General features: G+C 41.6%; 1 protein-coding gene across 1 annotated transcript in view; it reads right to left on the minus strand.

Moving 5' to 3' along the window:
• Positions 1-24,104, minus strand: part of ttc27 (tetratricopeptide repeat domain 27) — a 286,736-nt gene that overhangs the window by 225,914 nt on the left and 36,718 nt on the right. Inside the window, exons 5-7 of the mRNA XM_072264878.1 lie at positions 16,640-16,742; positions 6,425-6,589; positions 2,038-2,171 (exon numbers count right to left, since the gene is read on the minus strand). Coding sequence (XP_072120979.1) covers positions 2,038-2,171; positions 6,425-6,589; positions 16,640-16,742 — 402 coding nt within the window. The remainder of the gene's footprint in view (positions 1-2,037; positions 2,172-6,424; positions 6,590-16,639; positions 16,743-24,104) is intronic.

Here is a 24,104-nt window from a genome sequence, read left to right on the forward strand (position 1 = left end):
ACTATCCCTCTCAACCCCATTCTCCTGTTCTCCCCGTAACCTTTGACACCCCTGCTAATCAAGAGCCTATTAACTCCGTTGAAAATATACCCAATGACTTGGTCTTTACAGTTGTCTGTGGCAATGATTCCAGATTCACCACTCTCTGGCTAAAGAAATTCCTCCTCATCTCTTGTTCTAAAGGGACATGTATTGTGAGGCTGTGTACTTTGGTCCTAAACTCCCCCACTACAGAAAACATCCTCTCCACATCCACTCTATCCAGGTCTTTGTATATTCATTTGGTTTCAATGAAATCTCCACCCGCTCCCCCCCCCACCAATTCTTCTACACTCCAGCAAGTAAAGGCCCAGAGCCCTCAAAGGTTCCTTATACATTAACCCTTTTATTCTCGTGAACCTCCTCTGGACCCTCTCCAATGTCAGCACATCTTTTTGATATGGGCCAAAAATTGCTCATAATACCAACTGTGGTCTGACCAAAGCCTTATACAGCCTCAGCATTATATCCTTACCTTATATTCTAATCCCCTCGAAATGAATACTAACATTGCATTTGCTTTCCTTACTACTGACATAAACTGCAAGTTAACCTTTAGGGAATCCTGCACTAGGACTCCCAAGTCTCCTTGCACCTCTAATTTCTGAATTCGCTCCACATTTAAAATAGCTTGCAACTTCATTCCTTCTATCCAAGTGCACGACAATATATTTCCCTATGCTGTACTCCATCTGCCATTTCTATACCCATTCTCCTAATCTGTCTAAGTCCTTCTGCAGACTCCCTGTTTCCTCAATACTATCTGTCCCTCCAGCTATCTTTGTATCGTCTGCAAACTTGGCCACGTTACATGTCTCACAGCTATCTTGATTCAATAAAGAATTCAACAATTTCAGATACCAAATTTTTCCAGTTTATGTCAAAGTTAGTCAGTGCTGCTGAAAGAACATCCCCTGCCGTGTTAACTGATTTTCTTCTCTCCCTAGGTGCATCCAGCACTCTCTTGTATTTCAGATTTCCCACAATTACTTCTGATTCCTTCCAGTTAGGTTACCACTCCCATGCCACCACCATGAAATTAAAAGGACCCCAATTAAAGTCACAGTGACATTCTTGTGACTGATTTAGACACACAAATCTCATTTTTGTGCATTTAAATGCCTATTCACCACTACTTCATATTTATATATCCAATGCAGCCAGAGAATCCCCTGAAAGCTTTGACCTACAATACCGTGCAAACGTCTTGGGCACATATATATAGCTAGTGTGCCTAAGACTTTTGCACAGTAATATATATTATGTCTTTCCAGTTACGAAATAACACTTAATACTACTGAGCTAATACAAAAGCTAAATACTCTTATTTCTGTTCCCCATCCATCTTCCTATTTTAACCACTATACAGTATTGTGTAAAAGTCATAGGCGCCCTAGCTATATATATGTGCCTAAGACTTTTGCACAGTACTGTACCTCCACTATGTTTTTTGCAGAGCCAGTGAGCCTATGCTTGGCTGGTTCCCTTCTCTCATTTATATGCTGTTCCTTGGCATCATCCACAAGAAAATAGAATCAGATCTGACAAGCATCAACATAAAGCGCCACATATCATCATGTCCCACACTTTGAAAACCACGCTGTTAGATTGTTCTGACTGATCCTTCAGCTGCTTGTGTTAATTTCTCATTTTGACACAGAATCTTACATCAATGAATCAGACCATTCAGCCCTACTTGTCCAGGCCAGCCGACACGCTCAACTGGGCCCATTTGCCTACCTTTGGCTCTCAATACTCTCTAAACCTTTCCTTGCAATTTGGTATGAATTTTGTGTCTGATTATGTTCCTACATTTGCTGCATTGTAAAAATGTCTATTGCTTTGCAGCTGGAGGGCATTGTCTGGTCCTACAAATCCCTTACAGAAATTCATTCTGACAAACTTTAAGTTAAACATGATCACAAGTTCATTATAAACGTTGGCCGTGAATCTAAGGAATGCTGCTTTTCAAGTGGGAGTTACCCATTTGGCAGTTACCTTGGGCAAATTTTCCAAAGGTGTTGGTGGTAGCATAAGATCTGTTTGATGGAGGACATCACCTTCCCGCTGGACATCCAGCATAAGCTGAGCCAAATATTTTTCCTGGAATCGAGTACGCTTCCCCAAAGTACCTGAAAGAAAAGCAAGTCTGATTTTACATTCAGTGTTGGCCATAAACGACTGGCAGCCTTTCAGCAACTTTCCTGTGAGAGGAAAAAAAACTAATCTTATTTACTGAGTAAAAAAATTGATCTTAAGTTTTATAAGAAGAAATGAACTGCAGAGCTCCATGTGTTTCAAAGATGTTAAAATGGATTGTGCTATTCTGATTACGTTAAAGAATGTACTGCACATTTCTTATTATTGTTACCATCAAGCTCATGATTATGACAAAGTGAAAGCAAAAGTGGTGGGAACAGTGTCAGAGCATCTAGCTCCTAACATTCAAAATTACTGAAGCTTCAGAATGTATGAAGCTTAGCCTTTAGTTAAACTAAATTAAATGGTTCAGTGGTGAGTGATGAGGCTTGTTGGGAGCAACACAAGGCAAACCTAAAAAAAGATGAGGGTGGTGCCAGCCTGATGAAGAAGCAAGACAGCGTGCTAAATGGCAAAAACAACAAACAATAGACAGAACGAAGCAATCACACAAACTGCAGAAGAGAGAGAAATTCTGAAATCTGAGTACATTAAGAGGGCAATTAAATAGCTAATTGAAGGAGGCGGCTCCAGGTACATCCCCATCCACAGCCATAGTGAAGACCAAGGTTAAAGAAAAGACTCCTATCAGTTTCCTCTTGTGATGCCTAACATCACGGAAGCCAGTCTTCAACAAATTCAATTCACTTCAAGTGGCATCGAGATATGGCTGAGGGCACTGGATGCCGCAAGTTCTATTGAAGTCGTCAACAGACCAGCTGTGGCACTGAAAACCTATGCTCCAGAATTAGTGTGTGTCTATTCCCTGTTGTTGCAGAACAGCTACAACACCTACAGCTACACGATTGTACAGAAAACTGACCAGGTATATTCTGTACACAGAAAAACAATTGAGTTAATCACTACCCAATCAGTTTATTTACAATCACCACCAAGGTGGCAGAACTGCCAATGGAAATGTTATCAAGCAGCATGTACACACTATTCATCTATTCACTGATGTCAGTGGTTTCGTCAGAACGTCCATGATTGACTGCAGACCTCATCACCCTTGGTTCAAACAACTCAATTCAAGAGCGCAAACACGAGGAAATCTGCAGAAGGTGGAAATTCAAGCAACACACACAAAATGCTGGTGGAATGCAGCAGGCCAGGCAGCATCTATAGGAAGAGGTACAGTCGACGTTTCGGGCTGAGATGATGGTTCTTTACATCAAGGCAGCATGTGATGTCAAAGCACTCTGATAGAACTGAGTTAAAGAGCTACATCCCATACAAAGGAAGATGGCTATCATCCTTGAATGTCAGTCACCCCTGCCCCGGTTCATCCTGTTGGTGTTAGGACGGGACAGTACTTAAGTCCAGTCATTTTCAGCGGCTTTATTGATAACATTCCTTCTATTACGAGCTCCGAGTTGAGGGTGTATGTGAAAATCATTGAATTCTCTCCAACTACTCCTCAGCAAATGAAGTAGCAGCCCATGCCTGTGTGCCTCAAGACCTAGACAACAACCCGGCATGGTCTGGTAAGTGCCAAGTAACACCTGTACCACAAAAGTACCAGATACTGGCCCATCTCCAACAAGAGTGAGCCTACCACCTACCCTTGACATTTAATGGCGTTACCATCTTTGAATTCCCTAACATCAATATTCTAGGAGCCACCATAAATCAGAAACTCAGCTGCATCTGCTGCATAAATATTGTGGCTACAAAAAGCAAGTGAGGATGATATCCATTGTGAGTAGTTCACCTTCTGACACACCAAGTCTTTTCCACAATCTATAAGGCACAAGTCAGGACTATTTAACACTTGCCTAGATGACCAACAGGCAGCACCAACAACATTCAAGAAGCTCAACATCATCAAGGACAGCAGCCCATCGACTGTCCTCAATATTCGTCACCTTCACCCCAGTATGCAGCATTACAATATGCACTGTAGTTACTTGCTCAAGGCCATTTCAACAATAGCCTCCAAACAGACAACCTCCACCACCAGGAAGCACAAGAGCAACAAATGGATGGGGTCATCACAACTTGGTGAGTTCACCTCCAAATCACACATCATCTTGACATCAGAAAACATGGCCAGTCCTAAATCCTGGAACACCCTACCCAGCAAACCTGTGGGAATAACTGCATCAGTTGAAGGAAGAAGCTCACCATCACCTTCACAACAGGGATTAGGACGTACTATACATGCAGATATGTAGCACCCTGAGGTGCTAGATGGGAGTGATGAATTGCACTTGGGTACCAAAGGAAAGAGTGACATTCAACACCCCGGGGTGCCAGGCAGAAATTGGCATACAGATCCAGGGTTTCCAGACAGGGTGGTGAATAGCATGCAGGGTGAAAGCCTAACGTGGGGAAGGAGGAATCACTGACTGCTCTAATTCAATAGTGCACAACTTGTCAAAAAGATGAATGTGCTTTTGCCTAAAGCACCCTCAGTAACCACTACTTACGTGCAAGTCTCTAAGAAGAGTAAAACCAGGATGAATAGCCAGGGCAAGGTTTGATAGATTGGTTTATTATTGTCACAAGTACCGAAGTACAGTGAAAAATCTGTCTTGCATACCGTTCATAAAGATCAATTTAGTTCAACGGAGCACAGAATGAAGTGTTATAGTTATAAAGTGCACTGCAATAAGACAATAAAGTGCAAAGTCATAATGAGGTAGACCATAAGGTCAAGGGTCCGTTTTATTGTATAGTGGGATAAAAGCTATCCTTGAGCCTGGTGGTCCACGCTTTCCAGCTTTTTGAATCTTCTTCCCAATGGGAGAGGGTAAAGGAAAGAATACCTGGAACGGGTGAGGTCTTTGAGTATGCTGACTGCTTTACCCCCAGCAGTGAGAAGTTTAACAGAGTTCTAAAGAATCTTAATTCCAATTTATCTGTGTTAATTCTTTAAAAGAGCTCTTTGAAATTCCAGTTAGTATCAGTGCCCAGTAAGACTATGTTCAAAAATTAACCTATGACACATCTGGACATGGTCCATATGTCTGGAACTTGTTAAGGACTCAAACTCGTACCCAGAAGATCATTTAGGGCCTAACATGGTCTTTCACCTACCTGCCTCCTTCCCCTCACCCCCAGGATCAGTCTCAGTAACCAAGATAGACTTGAGTGGGAATTGAATTCTGCCTCTAGTCTGCAGCCAATGCTTTCACAGTGTTCCGATTAGTCTTCATGCACATCTATCCTGGGATAAAGGGGAACTGTTGGCAACCTTACAATGGGACAGCCATAAAGATGAGGACCTGCAGGGTGAGGCTAGACATACCCATCCCAGTATGTTGTTCACCATGGCTACAATAGCAGACAACGGAAGTCAGAAAGCCACTTGTGGTCGGAATTTAACAATTGCAAAAACAGGGATTCTGCCAAAAGTTGGAAGCTTCCCATCCCTGCCTTTTATTTCCAGCAGCACCCACTTTAGCAATATAACCATATGATCAGTAAGGCTGAACTAAAACAAAATATGTTAAGAATAATTAGGAGAATAGGGCATATTAGATAGTTCTAAAATAAAAAGGGGATTAAAATACATGGAGGCACAAAGATGTACTTTGAATTAATTCTATTGTGAAACTATGGCAAACTTTAAGAGAAACAAAGTTACTCTTGCCATCGGATTACCATCTCTAACTTTTAATGAATGTGGTCCATTAGAAAGAAGTCTACACGGCAGAGAGAATAAAACAGGGTGGATTAGTGTAGCTACTGGCTAGATACCTTCCAGTTACTCAACATTGACCTGGCTGATGTTTCACTTCTTAAACTACCTAGAGCTTCTCTTACTGAGGGTTATAAAATTATCAAAGGCATACTCTTGACTTTGTACCCTCTAACAGTTGTTCTCTCTTGTGCAAATTTAATTTATTCATTTAAAGATACAGACCGGAACACTAATGAATAACAGTGCCCAGCAACCCAGCGAAAGAGCTCAGCAGTCACCTCCACACCATTCTCTTGTACTGACATATTCCTAAACTCTCTTAACATCCAAAACTTTCTTCATCTCTGCCTTGAACAAACTCCAGTCACATTGAGTAATTATTCCAGTTTAACTGCTCGCTAAGTCAACAAATTTCTTCTCATCTTAATCCAGAATGTTGCACCTTAATTTGTGACACAGCCTCAGCTAGATTTGTACCTCTGCAGTCAATTTGTTACATCATGGAATGAAAATGTAAAGTGTGAGAGAGTGACCTACCTGTCATTTTGGTGGAAAGCTTTGCCATTTTCTGGGCTGCAGTGAAATTCTCCTTGGCCCTTATGTAATTGTAGTAGTAGAGCAAAGCATACCCACATTCCAGATGGAACTGGATAGCTAAATTTTGACATTCCCCAGAGCTGAAAAAGGCCTTGTTTGACTGCACTGTAAATATATTGAAGACATAACAATTGTAAGTAGACTCTGGCACAGTAAGAGGCTTTAGATAATTCACTGGATTAATCAGAATGCTTACTTTATTTTACAATATATTAATATAACATAATAAAATGAACATAACAGAACAAGATTTAGCACCACTTATCCACGCATGAAGTGTAGATAACTATAAGATTAATCAAAGTAATATGCATTAAGGAAAGTTTTAAAGGAGGAAAAAGTAGATTCAGAAAAGTTTAGAAAGGAAACTCCAGAACTTGGAGCTTAACAACCTGCAGCTTCAATTAAGTTAGGTTATTGGTGAGACTTGGCATGTTCAATAGCGGGACTACTTAGATTGTTAAAATATTATGTCACATAAAGGAAGAAGCATGAATTGTTCAACTTATCAAGTATGGCTTCCCATTTCATTTAGTACCCTTATAGCCCACTTATGCAATTATTTGTAACTAAAAGGCTTCCCAAATTATGGCACGGTTCTGTTTCTGTGAACTTTTTGTAACTCAGATAGTACATAAGTCAGAAATGAGGATGCCAGCTGCTTTCCCAGGCAGCAGAAAATGGCTGCAACCCTGCAGCATCCTACCAGTCTCCCAAACATTAATAATACATATTAATACATTAATATGTATTAATATACCACCGAGATACAACACTGGGTGGCACGGGAGGTCGTTCCTGCCTGTGGCCATCGAACTTGCAGCTCCTCCCGTGGAGGGTCAGACACCCTGAGCCAATAGACTGGTCCTGGACTTATTTTCCATCTGGCTTAGTTTGCATTTTGTTGTTTGATTGTTTGTGGATTTTGTATTGCTATATTTACGCTCTATTCTTGGTTGGTGCGGCTGTATCGAAACCCAATTTCCCTCGGGATCAATAAAGTATATCTATCTATCTATCTATGTCAGGGCCATGCACAAGTCAGGCATTTGTAACCTGCACAAGACCTGTATTGAGTTTCTTTTCAATGTTGTGCATTAGATGCTTTTTTGACCAGTCATGGCAATCCATTCATAATCTAACACTATTTTGTGGAAAAAATTTTTCCGATTTATTTTTAAACTTTCTTAGCTCAGACTTAAAGAGAATGTTCCTTTGTTCTGGATTTCTTCACTTGAGATAGGTCTTTCCTTATCCATCCCATTCATTAATTTTATTGTTTATACAAACGAACATATGCATGTAAAATAGAGTAGTTACTGCAAAGTTAGCTGTTCAATTATTTGGAATATAAATAAAATAAAATGAATCCAATATTTGCTAAAGGGCTCATAACTAAACAAATTATTCTGCTCAACACTTTGCAAAATAAAGTCCAAGACCAGGACACTTTCAACCCAGCTTTTAAACATCATGCTCACGAGAGCACAGAATTGTCAAGAATCCAACACTAATCATTATCAGTTGCGGCAATCCATATGAAGAATATATAGGTCATTAAAGCAGCGCTGGAGATTTTCACACAATGGCAACCGGGAGAGTCACGGTCAGGAATGTTGCACAGAGGTTTTGTTCTTTCAGTTGCTTACTTAGACGCCAACTGGAATGATATTCTGAAAGAACAGAACCAAATATTTATAAGTGGTTTACCCAGGTGCCTAGTACGTTTTTTGGCATTAGATATAGTTCAAACCAGACCTTCACAATCAAACCTTTTTCTGGATTTCCAATTTACATTTTTCACACCAGCACTCCACATGCTATATGACCTACTTTTAATGCATTCTTCCAAACCAAAATAAATCTGTCCTAGAGCACTTAACACCCTTCTCAAATATTCTGCTATCAATATAACAGTCCATAATATTCTCACATCAGAATCAAAAGATCATAGGTTCAAATCCCACTCTGGAGATGATTACAAGACCCAAGCTGACATCCTCACTGCTAGCACTAATAAAGCAATGTACTGCCCAAGGTCTTGTCTTTCAAGTTGCACTTTCAAACTAAGGTTCTGCTTACTCTTTCAAATACACAGAAAGTTCCATTGGCATAGGTTTGGCAAACAACAAGGGAATTATTCCTGGAGTTCTGGACCCATCATTGTGGACTTCAGGCATGCCAAGAGCCACACCCACATCCCCATCTACATCAACATCAACGGAGCTGTAGTGGAACCTGTATCAAGCTTCAAATTCCTTGGTGTCCACATTTCCGAGGATCTCACCTGGCCCTTGAGCTCCTCCATCCTGATCAAAAAGGCACAACAGCGCCTTTATTTCTTGCAGAGCATCAAGAAAGCTCACCTCTGTCCCAGGACACTGACGGACTTTTACCGCTGTACCATTGAGAGCATACTCACCAACTGCATCTCAGTGTGGTCTGGCAATTGTCCTGTATTGGACCGCAAAGCACTCCAGCGTGTGGCGATAACTGCCCAGCGGATTATCGGCACCAAATTGCCCTCCACTGAGAACATCTACCATAAACGCTGCCTGGGCAGGGTGAAAAGCGTTATCAAGAATGCATCTCACCCTAACCATGGACTTTTTCACTCTCCTCCCATCTGGTAGGCGTTACAGGAGCCTCCGCTCCCGCACCAGCAGGCACAGGAAGAGCTTATTCCCTGAGGCTATGACCCTGCTGAATCTCACATCATAGTGCTAAACAGTATTGTACCCATATTGTACTGTCTCAGTACTTTTATATTTGTATGCTGTAGCACTTAATTTTTATTCGCGGTTATTTTGTAAATAACACTATTCTTTGCATTTCTGGTTGGATGCTAACTGCATTTCATTGGCTTTGTATCTGTACTCGGCACAATGACAATAAAGTTGAATCTAATCTAATCTAATCTAAATGAAATTGCAAAGAAAGCACATCAGTGCCTCCAATTCCTTAGGAGTCTGTGGAGATTCAGTATGACATCAAAAACTTTCACAGACTTCCAATGATGTGTCGTGGACAGTGTATTCACTGGTAGCATCACCGCCTGGTATGGGAACACCAATACCATTGAATGGAAAATCCTACAAAAGGTAGTGCATTCAGCCCAGTACATCACAGGTAAAGCCCTCCCAAGCACTGAGCACACTTACATGAAACACTGTCACAGGAAGGGAGCATCCATCATCAAAGATCCTCACCACCCAGACGATGCTCTTTTCTCACTGCTGCCGTCAGGTAGAAGGTACAAGAACCTCAGGACTTGCACCACCAGGTTCAAGAACAGTTACTACCCCTCAACCATCAGGCTCCTGAACAAAAGGGGATAACTACACTCATCTATGTTCCCACATCTATGTCGCTCAATGTTCCCACAACCAATGATCTCACTTTAAGGAATCTTTATCTTGTTATTTCACGTTCTCATTATTTATTGTTACTTATTTAGAGTTGCATTTGCACAGTTTGTTGTCTTCTATGCTCTACTTGATCTTTCATTGATCCTGTTATAGATACTATTTTACAGAATTGCTGAGTACGCTCACAGGAAAAAGAATCTCAGGGTTGTATGTGGTCACAAATACTGTATGTACCCTGACAATAAAATTAACTTTGAACTTTAATATTTATCCCTCAGCTTATCTGGTCATCACCATACTTGCTGTGCACAAACTGGCCAACATTTCCCATCACTGAAACAAGTGATTGCATTTCAACACTGGAACCTTAAAGTATCATGGTTGTGAGAGACCTGTGTAAATTCTAGACCTTTCCTTAAATTAAAGCATATCAGTGCAAAGACACACAAACTGCAGCAATGCACAGAAATACATCAGAGATTTCGCTGAATGTCTGACTGAATGTTCAACATATGGCCACTAAATATCCCACTAAAATGTATTCCACAGAAGCTATAGTCAACTTACAATAATTAAAATGATAATTTTAAATAAGATTTGTATAATTTAATGTGTATAGTTTTCATTTTGATTTGTGAATCATTCTAATGTTTATTTCCACAACAATTTTATCACTATTTCCATGGATACTAGACACTAGAATACTACAGCACAATACAGGCCCTTCGGCCCTCGATGTTGTGCCGACCCATATGTTCCTTAAAGAAAAAGTACTAAACCCACACTACCCCGTAACCCTCTATTTTTCTTTCATCCATGTGCCTGTCCAAGAGGCTCTTAAATACCCCTAATGTTTTAGCCTCCACCACCATCCCTGACAAGTCATTCCAGGCACCCACAACCCTCTGTGTAAAAAACTTACCCCTGATGTCTCCCCTGAACTTCCCTCCCTTAACTTTGTACATACGCCCTCTGGTGTTTGCTATTCAGGCCCTGGGAAACAGGTACTGGCTATCCACCCTATCTATGCCTCTCATAATCTTGTAGACCTCTATCAATTCCCTTCTCATCCATCTATGCTCCAAAGAGAAAAGTCCCAGTTCTGCTAACCTTGCCTCATAAGACTTGTTTTCCAATCCAGACAACATTCTGGTAAATCTCCACTGCACCTTCTCCATTGCTTCCACATCCTTCCTATAATGAGGTGACCAGAACTGAACACAATACTCTAAGTGTGGTCTCACCAGAGATCTATAGAGTTGCAACATGACCTCTCTACTCTTGGACTCAATCCCCCTATTAATGAAGCCTAGCATCCCATGGGCCTTCTTAACCATCCTATCAACCTGTGCAGCGACCTTGAGGGATGTATGGATTTGAACCCCAAGGTCCCTCTGTTCACCCACACTCTTAAGTAACTGACCATTAACCCTGTACTCAGCCTTCCGGTGTGTCCTTCCAAAATGCATCACCTCACACTTATCCGGATTGAACTCCATCTGCCACTTTTCTGCCCAACTCTGCATCCTGTCTATATCCTGTTGTAACCTTTGACAACCTACAGTTCCATCCACAACTCCCCCAATCTTCGTGTCATCCGCAAACTTACTCACCCATCTTTCTGCCTCTTCATCCAAGTCATTTACAAAAATCACAAAGACCAGGGGTCCCAGGACAGATCCTTGCGGCAGTCCACTAGTCACTGACCTCCAGGCAGAATACTTTCCTTCCACTACTACCTTCTGCTTTCTTCCTGTAAGCCAACTTTTTATCCAAACAGCCAAGGTTCCACTGATCCCATGCCTCATGACTTTCTGGATGAGTCTCTCGTGGGGGACCTTGTCAAATGCCTTGCTAAAATCCATGTAGACCACATCTACCGCCCCACCTTCATCAATTTCTTTTGTTACCTCTTCAAAAAACTCAATTAGGCTCGTGAGGCACGACCTTCCCTTCACAAAGCCATGTTGACTATCCTTGAGTAGACTGTACTTCTCCAAATGCTCGTAGATCCTATCCTTAAGAATCCTTTCCAATAGTTTGCAGACCACCGACGTAAGACTCACCGGTCTATAGTTCCCAGGATTCTCCCTATTACCTTTTTTAAACAAGGGAACTACATTTGCCATTCTCCAATCCTCCGGCACCTCCCCTGCAGCCAAAGAGGATTCAAAGATCACAGCTACTGCTCCAGCGATCTCTTCTCTCACTTCCCACAGCAACCTGGGGTACATCACTTGTGGCCCTGGGGACTTACCAATCTTGATGTTTTTAAGAAGATCCAACACTACTTCTTCCTTAATCGCCACACTGTCCAGCACACAGGCCTGTTCTATTTCAACCTCACCCTGATCAAGGTGCTTTTCACTTGTGAATACTGAAGCAATGTATTCATTTAGGACCTCCCCAACCTCCTCCGCCTCCAGGCATGTTGCCTTCTTTATCCTTTAGCAGCCCCGCCTTCATTCTTGTCATCTTTCTGTTCTTCACATACGCATAGAATGCCTTGGGGTTCTCCTTAATCCTACATACCAAGGCCTTCTCATGCCCCCTTCGAGCTCTCCTAAGTCCTTTCTTAAGCTCCTTCCTGGCTACCCTATATTTCTCATGAGCTCCTCCTGCTTCCTGCTTCTTATATCTAACATATGCTTCCTTCTTCCTCTTGACGAGTTACCTCATGTGTTTCGTCAGCCACGGTTCCCTTTTCCTACCATTTTTTCCTTGTCTCAGTGGGACAAACCTATCCTGAACCCAGCACAAGTTGTCCCTAAACTTCCTCCATATTACTTCTGTGCTTTCACCCTTGAACATCTGTTTTCAATTTACTCTCACTAGTTCCTGCCTCATCCCTTCATAGTTAGCCCTTCCCCAGTTAAGCACTTTCCCACTTTGTCTGTTTTTATCCTTTTCCAATAGCTATGCTGAATCTAAGGGAGTTGTGGTCACTCTCACCAAAATGCTCCCCCACCAAGAGGTCTGCAACCTGACCAGGTTCATTACCCAGAACTAGATCCAGTATGGCCTCTCCTCTCGTCGGCCGGTCCACATACTGTGTCAGGAATCCTTCTTGAACATACCTGGCAAGCTCAGCCCCAACTATCCCCCTTGCAGTCAGGAGGTGCCAGTCAATATGAGGGAAGTTGAAGTCACCCATAACTACAACCCTGTATTTCCTGCACCATTCTAAAAACTGCCTGCTTATCTGCTCCTTGGTGTCCCGAGGGCTATTTGGGGGCCTATGGACTACTCCCAGCACAGTGATTGATCCCTTCCTATTTCTGACTTCCACCCACACTGACTCAGTGGACACTCCCTCTGCAGCGTCCTCCCTCTCTATAGCTGTGATACTATCCCTGACCAGTAATGCTACTTCTCCCCCCCCCCCACTTTTCTACCTCCCATCCTATTCCTTTTAAAACACCTAAACCCCAGTATCTGCATCAGCCAATCCTGCCCTTCCTCCAGCCAAGTTTCAGTAACGGCCACAACATTGTAGTTCCACGTACTGATCCATGCTCTAAGTTCATCCGCTTTATTCCTAATACTAGTAGTGTTGAAATAGACACATTTCAACCCCTCTAACTGGCTACATTTACGTTTTGTCCCCTGCCTGTCCTTCCTCACCAACTCAGAACACACAGCATCATGCCCTTGTCCTTCTACCCTAGTCTCTGCACTCACATTCTGATTCCCACCCCCCCTGCTAAACTAGTTTAAACCCTCCCCAACAGCTCCCTCAAACCTGCCCGCCAGGATATTGGTCCCTTTCCAGTTCAGGTGAAGCCCGTCCTTTTTGTACAGGTCAGACCTTCAGCAGAAGAGATTCCAACAATCCAGAAATCTGAACCCCTGCCCCCTGCACCAACTCTTCAGCCACACATTCATCTGCCATAACTTCCTGTTCCTACCCTCTCTGTCTCGTGGCACAGGCAGCAATCCCGAGATTACCACCCTTGAGGTCCTGCTTTTTAACTTCTTTCCAAACTCCCTGTATTCCTTCTTCAGGACCTCATCCCTACTCCTATCTATGTCATTGGTCCCCACGTGGACCACGACATCTGGCTGCTCACCCTCTTTCCTGAGAATACAGAGAGCTCGACCCAAGATATCGCGGACCCTGGCACCAGGGAAGCAACAGACCATCCGGGATTCTCAATCTCTCCCACAGAACCTCTCATCTGCCCTGTGGGATATCAAAAATGTTGAGAGTGAACAGTTACTTTTGATGTACTGTAGACCATGGTCTCCCTTTGTGGGCTTTGCTGTTGCTGGCATGGTGGCAGGTGGGAGCGCTGACGCTTTTTGCTAGAATAAGTCGGGGGAGATGGAGGGGAGGGTTGATGATGCTTATGCATGGGAGGGGGCAGGGGGTTTTGGGGGTGCTTACATCTTTTTTCTGTCATTCACTCTTTGGGGTTTTGGGCTGTTTCAAGGATGTCTGCAGAGAGTAAGAATTTCAGGTTGTATGTTGTATACATTCTCTGATACTAAATGGAACTATTGAATGAAATGACTTTACATTCTTAAAGAAGATCAGCTCCAATGTCTAGTCATTTTTCACAGGTATTGGAAATTATCCTGTCACTGCTTTGTATAATGCATGTGTTCAATGCAAATTGCAGTAATTAATCTAGAAACTAAACAAATCATGGTATCATGAGGTGTGGAGGTGAAGTATGTGTGTGTGGGGGCAGGAAATTTAAAGTAGAAAAGGGAGTAAGTAAATTTGTATCACATTACTAATATTCATTGGGCCTTTCTGTTACAAATCGGTAAAAATATGCGAACTAAATTTTCAAAATCAATGTTATAAAAGGAAACAGACAACAAAAATGAGTAGGAAATTCAAAAGAGACAAAGACAAAAAAACAAGTATCTCGAGGTGCCTTTATGCAGAAGTGACAATCTTTTGTCATACAACAGCTTCATCATTAAAAACTCTGACCTCAATGCATATTAATCACAGCAGTGGTGCTAGTAAAGGAAAGGAAGAAGCCAAAGTAACCAGGACTTGGAGGGTGGGGTCCTTTCAAGCGCTGGACTTAAAGGCAGCAGCCAAGCGACGGAAAAGAAAGACGTACTGAAATAGCAAAGGAATATCAGTACAACATCAGTAAAGTGAGAGTAAGTGTGTTCTCCAATACAAGAGGAGAGCATTTTTTTTGAATAAATAAGCAAGATATATATCCCCTGGAAGGAGGTCATTAAACTACGGTACAATCTGAGATCTGGAATGTCCTCCTGGCACACTTTAAAAAATGCTATACATGCTTTTCAGCAAAAAGCAGCAGCTTCCAGGAAGCAACGCTGGCACATGCCTTACTTCAGTTCCAAACAAGAAAGTAATAAGGTAGCTAAGCTGATCACGCTATTGTATTTATGTATGGTATATGAGGAATATAAAACACATTCCACTAACCCCCTGACTCCTCTCACAGACAGGGAACTTTCCACACGGATTCATTCCTGGGTTGAGAAAAAGCTAATCCCCAATAAAACAGCTTCCTCAATGACAAATGAGAATAAAAGAATGGCAAAAAAAAAGCTTTATTCAGGTGACAGGTATCAGAAACGCCTCAGTTACGAAGCATCAAATCCTTCCACTGTGTTTAGTTCACTAAAAGACAGGATTAGATGAAGGTCCATTTGATCTCATTTCTTCGAGAACAACTCTCCAATCTTCCCACGGCAGCTTTGTAATATTGAGACTGAAGAACAATGGCTTTGACACCCACTGAAAAATACAATGATCACCAGCCCAGATAGGGGACTTAATTTATAATTGAACATACAATCCTGTGACAACAATTCTACAAACACAGCCAGACTGACAGCAGCAAGGATACCACTCCAACAGATAACCTGGCTACTCTGATACTTTAAGTAAATGAATTTAATACTTTAAAAAAATCCCACTGGCATTGCAGTGGCTATATTAAGACTGGTAATCTTGTTGACACTTTGCTTCCCTACCTCTTTTGGACTCTATTTTCCTGGGTGTAGTTGATCTTTTCCAACATACCAATATGTGCCACCTCATAGTTACTACATCAAAACTCATCTGCCACTTACTTAAGCATTCTGCAAATTTAATACTTCTTTTCAAATAGTTTATCATAGTTTTCCTCAATGATCAGGAGACACACCAAACTGGCTCAATCCACAAACAAGAGGAAGTCTGCAGATGCTGGAAATCAAAGCAACACACACAAAATGCTGGAGGAACTCAGCAGGCCAGGCAGTGTCTGAAGAGTAAACAGTTGACACTTTGGGTGAAGACTCTTCCATACGTTGACTGTTTACTCTTTTCCATAGACGTTGCCTGGTCCGCTGAGTTCCTCCAGCATTTTGTGTGTGTTAGTTCAATCTATATATGCATAGAAACTTAACAAATCATACATAAAAAACTGATGATAATCCAAAAGCAAAATGCTACAGGTGCCAGAAATGCAAAGGAAAAATAGAAAGTATTAGGAATATTCACAGATTAGAGAGTCTCTTCAAAAAAAAAGTTAATGTTTCAGACAATGACCATTCATCTGTTCCGAAATATCATTCAACAACTGAATATTGTTTTGTTAAAAAAATTAATGCAAAATTATGTTAAAAGCAAGTGCACATCAGTCATTCTTTCTTCTACTATAGTGGAATCCAGAGTGAACAATGTTGAATTTCATTTAAATTTTTACTTCAACGAAGGCAAGGATTTTGAACAGAATTTTCTCTTCCCCTCCCATACAGGTAATGTGGATTTCATTTATTGCCCAAAACTACAAGGAAGTTGTACCTTTGTCAATGCAGCACTGAGTAATGGTGAAGAGTTGAGAAGAGCGCTCTGCCAGTAACTGCTGGTGAATGTTAACACATCGTATTGTCCACCAGGGCAACATCTGCAAAGGAAGAAAGAAGGGTTCTTCTCACTCTTTATAAACAAAATTATTTCAGCTCTACATACAAATTGAAAAATATATCCAGGCCATCCAGCTCATCCATTCCACCCTGGCAAGATCAAAATTCTACAGACTCGGAGGCCAGCAATCTTCCAAACATTTTATTGTTAAATGCACAAGTACATGTATGCACAGGTACAATGAAGAACATACTTGCAGCAGTGTCACAGGCACAGGGTATCATATAAGTAGCATTCACAGGAAAAACATAAATTAAACATAGATTATACACAATTTTTATTATATAAAAAATAAGCTAAATTTTGTGGAAACTGATCAAAGTAATCATAGTGTTGCTATATGAGTGATCATAGTGCTACTCAAGGGTTTTGCTGTTTGGTTCGAGAACTAAATAGTTGAAGGAAAGCAGCTGCTCTTGAACTTGAACTTAGTGGTGTGGGACTTTGGGCTTCTGTACCTCCTGCCTGATGGTAGCTGCAAAAAAATGCAGATTATGAAAACCTGTAACGAAAACAGAAAATAATGGAGATAATCCACAAGTCAAACAGCATCCATGTGGAGAGAAACAAGAGTTATGGTTTCAGATTGACGACTTTTTCCTGTTTGCAACAATTGCCATAGCAGTTGAACCACATCTACTGGAATAGCTTGCCTACTCTGGACTCTCTCACGAGCAGAAATATCTTCTCTACATCAGGGTTATCACATATTTTCTTAAATGTATTAAGTAACCACAGCTTGCTTTAATGCAGCATCTTTAAAGTTTCACAGAAGTTTTTCAAAACAATCTGACATCATGTGACGGAAGAAAATCAGGCAATCATAATCTTAATTTAAAGTGAAGGGTATTAAAGTCTTTAAATAGAAGAGAGACACAAGTGACTGCATATATCTGCCGGAGGAGTTGAGTTGGAGGAAAAGTTTCAGGTTGAAAGCCTACATCAGGTTGACAACTTCTCAGCTGCCCTGTCCTTCAATCTCCTTTTTTCTCTCCAAAGTCTGCAATGTTGTCAATTCCAAGGACAATACCCATCCATCCTGCTATGTGCTGGAATTTCACCAGTTAAATTTTCAGCTTTCTCGGCACTGAATCAGCCACTATGAAACTGAGTGACATTCTCTGTGTCACATACCACGTGACGGGAATAAAGAACCAGCAGAAATAGAAACCACTTTGCAGCCCAGTATTGCTATAAACTACTAATATTTATTAGTAACTACGCAATACAGTAATATAAATATAGATAAATCAAACAGGTTAGCAATGATTATATATAAAAGTAAGTGTGGAATATATATGTATGAAAACCAAGCTTCTTTAAGGGGTAAAAAGATACAGTCTTACGATGTTGAGTAAAGTTCAGTTCGTGGTATTTAGTTGAGTAGTGAGGGAGAGGGAGAGGGAGAGGGAGCGGGAGAGGGAGAGGCCTCCTCTACTCTAAAGATGAAGCCACACTCAGGTTGGAGGAACAACACCTTATATTCCGTCTGGGTAGCCTCCAACCTGATGGCATGAACATCGACTTCTCTAACTTTCGCTAATGCCCCACCTTCCCCTCGTACCCCGTTACTTAATTTTATACACACATTCTTTCTCTCACTCTTTTTCTCCCTCTGTCCCTCTGAATACACCCCTTGCCCATCCTCTGGGTCCCCCCCCCTTGTCTTTCTTCCCGGACCTCCTGTCCCATGATCCTCTCGTATCCCTTTTGCCTATCACCTGTCCAGCTCTTGGCTCCATCCCTCCCCCTCCGGTCTTCTCCTATCATTTTGGATCGCCCCCTCCCCTTCCCACTTTCAAATACCTTACTCACTCTTCCTTCAGTTAGTCCTGATGAAGGGTCTCGGCCTGAAACGTCGACTGCACCTCTTCCTAGAGATGCTGCCTGGCCTGCTGCATTCACCAGCAACTTTGATGTGTGTTGGTTAAATGGGAGGTTGGGTTTAAGGGTCGGCACAACATTGTGGGCCGAAGGGCCTGTACTGTGCTGTACTATTCTATGTTCTATTTAAACAACCAACGTTTTGGGCCGAGACCCTCCATCAGGTCTAACCATTAATCATTCCTTTCTGTTTGAGCTTAAGTGCCTCAGACGTTACAGTAAACCTGCTCAACCTCCATATTTTTTTCCAAATACCAGGTTGTTTAGGGCACAATCATCAATGATATAGGAATAAGCCACAAATAGAAAAACACAGTTTGTGGGAATGGACCAAGTAACCATGATAGGAAAGGAAGTGGCCACAGAAGAACATGAACTCATAAGATTGAGAGCGAAAAAGAAACAAAACACTGCTGACAAAGAGCTAATATAGAACGGGAAAGAAAAGACTGATAGAAAAACAGATTGGGAACTTGACTGAAAACATTTGACCAAATTTCACCCAAAACTCCTATAGCTGCAGATAATCTTTTGTCCCATCAGTTTGAAGTGAGTCATTATCCCACAGGCGAATGAATATATCTAACTTACTGAACAAAAAAATTATTGCTTTTCTTGCAGATGAATATCATAAAAAAAATTTTGCTTAAATAATGAGTTGTCTTGATTGCACCAACGAACAATGTGACCAATGGCAACGTCCTACAGACAGTTCACAAACTACTTCTTTTACTTAATTTTCTTTCAAATACAGTCGGCCCTCTGTATCCGTAGATTCAAACAACCACAGATTGGTTCCATGGGACCGGAAAAAAACCCGGAAGTTCTCTCTCCAACACTCGTTGTTTGAGCACTGTTCGCCTCAAGTCTCGTTCGGTCACTACTTGTGTTGTGTGCACCCTTTGTTTCTGTGAAAAAAAATGGCTGATAAAAAGCAATTAATCGGTCAAAGCAATTCCTCAAAGGCTAAGTGCTGTCTCTCGCCAAGAAACTAAAAAGGAATTTAAGGCTAGTAAGGGATGGCTGGCTAGCTAGCTATGTAAAGCGCTACAGCCTCAAGAACTTAAAGATCACGGGAGAATCGGCCGAGGCAGCATCAGCGTTCCCAGAAGAGCTACGATGGTTGTGTCTGTACTGAACACGTACAGACTTTTTTTTCATCATTATTCCCTAAACAATGCAGTATAACAACTATTTACACGGCATTTACATGGTATATATAAGTATTATAAATAATCTAGAGATGATTTAAAGTGTATGGGAGGATGTGCGTAGGTGATATGCAAATACTATGCCATTTTATGTACGGGACTTGAGCATCCGCGGAATTTGGTGTCCGTGGGGGGGGGGGAGGGGTCCCGGAACCAAACCCCCGTGGATACGCAGGGCCAACTGTATGATTCTATTAAGCTACATGCAATTGGAACCTGTGGTTTGCATCTTGATAGTGCACTTTTGGGCCAATTGAGCAATCAGGCACCTTGCTGTCTCCATGTGAGTTCAATGAGGCCTGGAGCGGAGTGTGCAGCCTGAAGGCCTGGAAGCTTGCAGCCTGCAAGCCCATGATCGACTCCATTACTTCTCACAGACTGGGGTCTCAAGCAAAGATGAGACTGAACGATGGGTGGATGTTCGTCGCCGTCTGCCTGCATTTCACTGGTCTTCCTGCCCCTCTTGCTAGCTGCTGTTGGAGGAAAGTGCAGGAGCCTTGGGATCCACATTGCAAGGACTGATGGCAAGAAAGTGGACTCATTCTGGGGAACACTTCAGGTTTATGTTGCATCTGTTTCTGGATTCTGGTTACTCTCTTTTTGTCGCTTTTGAGCAGTTTGATCTGGACAATTGAAATGGCCGGGTGCTTTGGTGAAGAATGGTCCTGCTAGTGGTGTGGTGCGGCGCTGAACAGAACTAAACTGAATACTACTTGTCTCCTGGTTTGATGTTTGATATTCTGTGTGTTGTTCACTAGCCTTTTGCTGTTTGCGCAATTTGTTCTTTTTTTGCATGTTGGGTGTTTGACGTTTTCTTGAACAGGTTCCATGGTGTTTCCTTGTTTCATGGCTACTTGCAGGAGGACACATCTCAGAGTCTGTATTTGATCATAAATAGACTCTGAATCTTTAAATCTTTGAACCACTGTTATAACAAATAGTCTAGGTCTCATTGGTATTCCGAAGGCAAAAGTGAGCATAATAGTTTCCAAGTTAACAATATTTGAAGAAAAATATTTACCTGTTTAAAAATCATCCATTAGGGGGGCATCACGTGATGACGTGGGATTGAGACGTGTAAATCCAGCTCTCCCGTAAAAAATCAGCAAAGTACCGTTTAAACAAAGTAAAGTTAATAAATACTTTCCAAAAACTATTTATAAACTTCGTAAGACTACTCTACGATATGCCTCGTAAATTGCAACAGAAGAAGTCTGTTGTTGTGAAGTCTCCGCGAGATGGGAAGAAAAACGGGCCTACTGCAGCGATGGAGCCTCGGATTCAGGTTGGATCTCCTTATCTCTGGCGTAGAACAGGGAGCAATGGCGGCGGTAGCGGTCTCTCCGAAGAAGATGCCGGAATTGCGCATGCGCAAAGAAGTACGCATGCGCAAATCGACACAACTTAAACTACAAGAACTGACGGCCACTGCAACTGAAAGTGACTCAGAGTCAGAATTGGATATCGCAGAGAATACAGGTGAAGAAGAGGAGGAAGAACTGGAAGAGACTGGAAGTAAAGGAGACGACGGAGACATAAGAGTGGCTTTATTGCAATTAACGGCTGAACTAAGAAAATTAAGAACAGAGCTTAGAGACGTGAAGATGTGCTATGATAAAGCTATGAAAAGACAGGATAAAATGGATGAGAAACTTCAGAAGATGGAAAGAACAATGGAGCATATTAACGATAGAGTGGAAAAAACAGAAAATGATGTGCTTGTCTGGAACACGGAAAGAAATCGACTCTTGGAGAAAGTGGACATGTTGGAAAATTTTAGTAGACGTAATAATATTAAAATTGTTGGTCTTAAAGAAGGTATACAGGGAGATAATCCAATAGAATTTTTTCAAAGATGGATCCCGAAAACCTTGCAAATGAAAGAGGAAGACCGATCAATTGAAATTGAGCAGGTACATAGACCAAAACCACAAGATGCCCAATATCCACGATCAATTTTAATAAAATTCTTAAGATTTCAAGACAAAGAAAGGATTCTACAGGCGGCTGCCCAAGCTGCCAAGAAGAGAAAAAGGCCACTGATGATAGAAGGGAAAAAAATTTTTTTCTACCCTGACATAAGTTATGAACTTCTGAAGAGAAGGAAGAAATTTAATCCAGTGAAAAAGGCCCTATGGGATCACGGTTATCAATTTATATTGCGTTATCCTGCAACCTTGAAGATTTTTTTGGTGGAGAAAAAAGATTTTTTGACGATTACCAGAAAGCGGAGGAGTTTGTGCGAGATTCTTTGAATATTCACCAGATACAAGAATAAACCCAAGGGTGCGAGATGGATTGAAGATGATGACTGGATCAAGGATTAGGCCTGTTGGATTTTTAGGCGGACGAATTTATAAATATATTATTAATTATATGAGGGAGGGGAAGAAAGGTTAAAATTTGAGGAATATTAGCTGGGAATAATGACATTAATTTTTTTACATATATATATAATTTTTTGTTACGGGGGAGCTGGAAGAAACACTGACCAATCGCTACGTTATTCATGTGTGCAAGCGTGGCAATAGCCACGACCCACACAATGGAGGGGGGTAGTGTTGTGTATCTTTTCATTCACAACATTAGTGGGGGGGGGGTATTCTGTTTTTTCTTTTTTTGTATCTTTTTTTTTGTTCCTGGATGATTGGGAAGGAAACACATAGCAACATGGTGAAGTTCAAAGAGATTCCCCAGGGAACTATGAGAGTTGAGAAGCTAAGTAATGTTTTAGATTTTAAGAGATAAATATCAAACATTTTTGAATATTTGGAGCCCTTATTTACAGCTCCGATGATGAAGATCTTGGTTCCTTGGGGAAAGTAACAAATATATATCAAATTTATTTTTAATCCCATGGAGCGTGTGCAAACCTTCCAATATTCAGGCGGTTCTTTTTTTTCTTTTCTCTTTAGGTAGGAGTATATATCGGGGGGGGGGAGGGTAGATATTATTTTCTCATGTATTCACTTTGAAAACTCAGTAAAAATTATATATTAAAAAAAATCATCCATTAGTATTTACAGAGACACAAGAGACTGTAGATGTGGGAATTCTGAGGCAACAAGCAAAGTAACAGGAAGAACTCGGCAAGCCAGGTAGCATCTACGGAGTAAAATTAACAGCCAACGTTTTGGTCTGAGATTCTCCATCAGGACTCATGAAGGGTTCCCCCAGCTCATTGGTGTGCTACTTTAGTACAGTGGATTACATTTAATTGGGAGACATCAGAACCAGTACATTTTCACCCAGTTAACGGCTGCCTCAATTAGCTGAAGTTTCATGGAAATATTTTAAAAGGTACATTAAAAAAAGGACAAACAACTGCTTAACTGAGTAATAATTTATGTATTTAAACGAAATACAGAACAAATTAGAACACTACCAATACTACGACTGTACTATAAAGCTGTGTATTAGTTCCTAATAGTTATCGAGAGGAATTCATCCGGTGTATGCTGCCACATTCTTTTGCCTAACAGTAAACGAACAAAATCAGCGTAGACATCTAGTGCAGATAATGGATAACCTTCATTTTCGTTGTAACTTTCAGGATGAAAGATTGGCCGACGAGAGGAGAGGCCATACTGGATCTAGTTCTGGGTAATGAACCTGGTCCGGTAGCAGACCTCTTGGTGGGGGAGCATTTTGGTGACAGTGACCACAACTCCCTTAGCTTCAGCATAGCTATGGAAAAGGATAAAAACAGACAAAATGGGAAAGTGCTTAAGTGGGGAAGGGCTAACAATGAAGGGATGAGGCAGGAACTAGTGAGAGTAAATTGGAAACAGATGTTCAAGGGTGAAAGCTCATAAGTAATGTGGAAGTTTAGGGACCAATTGTGCTGGGTTCAGGATAGGTTTGTCCCACTGAAACAAGGCAAAAATGGCAGGAGAAGGGAACCGTGGCTGACGAAACGCGTGAGGTAACTCGTCAAGAGGAAGAAGGAAGCATATGTTAGATATAAGAAGCAGGAAGGAGAAGGGGCTCATAAGAAATATAGGGTAGGCAGGAAGGAGCTTAAGAAAGGACTTAGGAGAGCTCGAAGGGGACATGAGAAGGCCTTGGTATGTAGGATTAAGGAGAACCCCAAGGCGTTCTATGCGTATGTGAAGAACAGAAGGATGACAAGAATGAAGGTGGGGCCGCTAAAGGATAAAGAAGGCAACATGTGCCTGGAGGCGGAGGAGGTTGGTGAGGTCCTAAATGAGTACTTTGCTTTAGTATTCACAAGTGAAAAGGACCTT

The sequence above is a fragment of the Mobula birostris genome, chromosome 8, assembly GCF_030028105.1.
Source record: "Mobula birostris isolate sMobBir1 chromosome 8, sMobBir1.hap1, whole genome shotgun sequence".
NCBI classification, from domain to species: Eukaryota; Metazoa; Chordata; class Chondrichthyes; order Myliobatiformes; family Myliobatidae; genus Mobula; species Mobula birostris.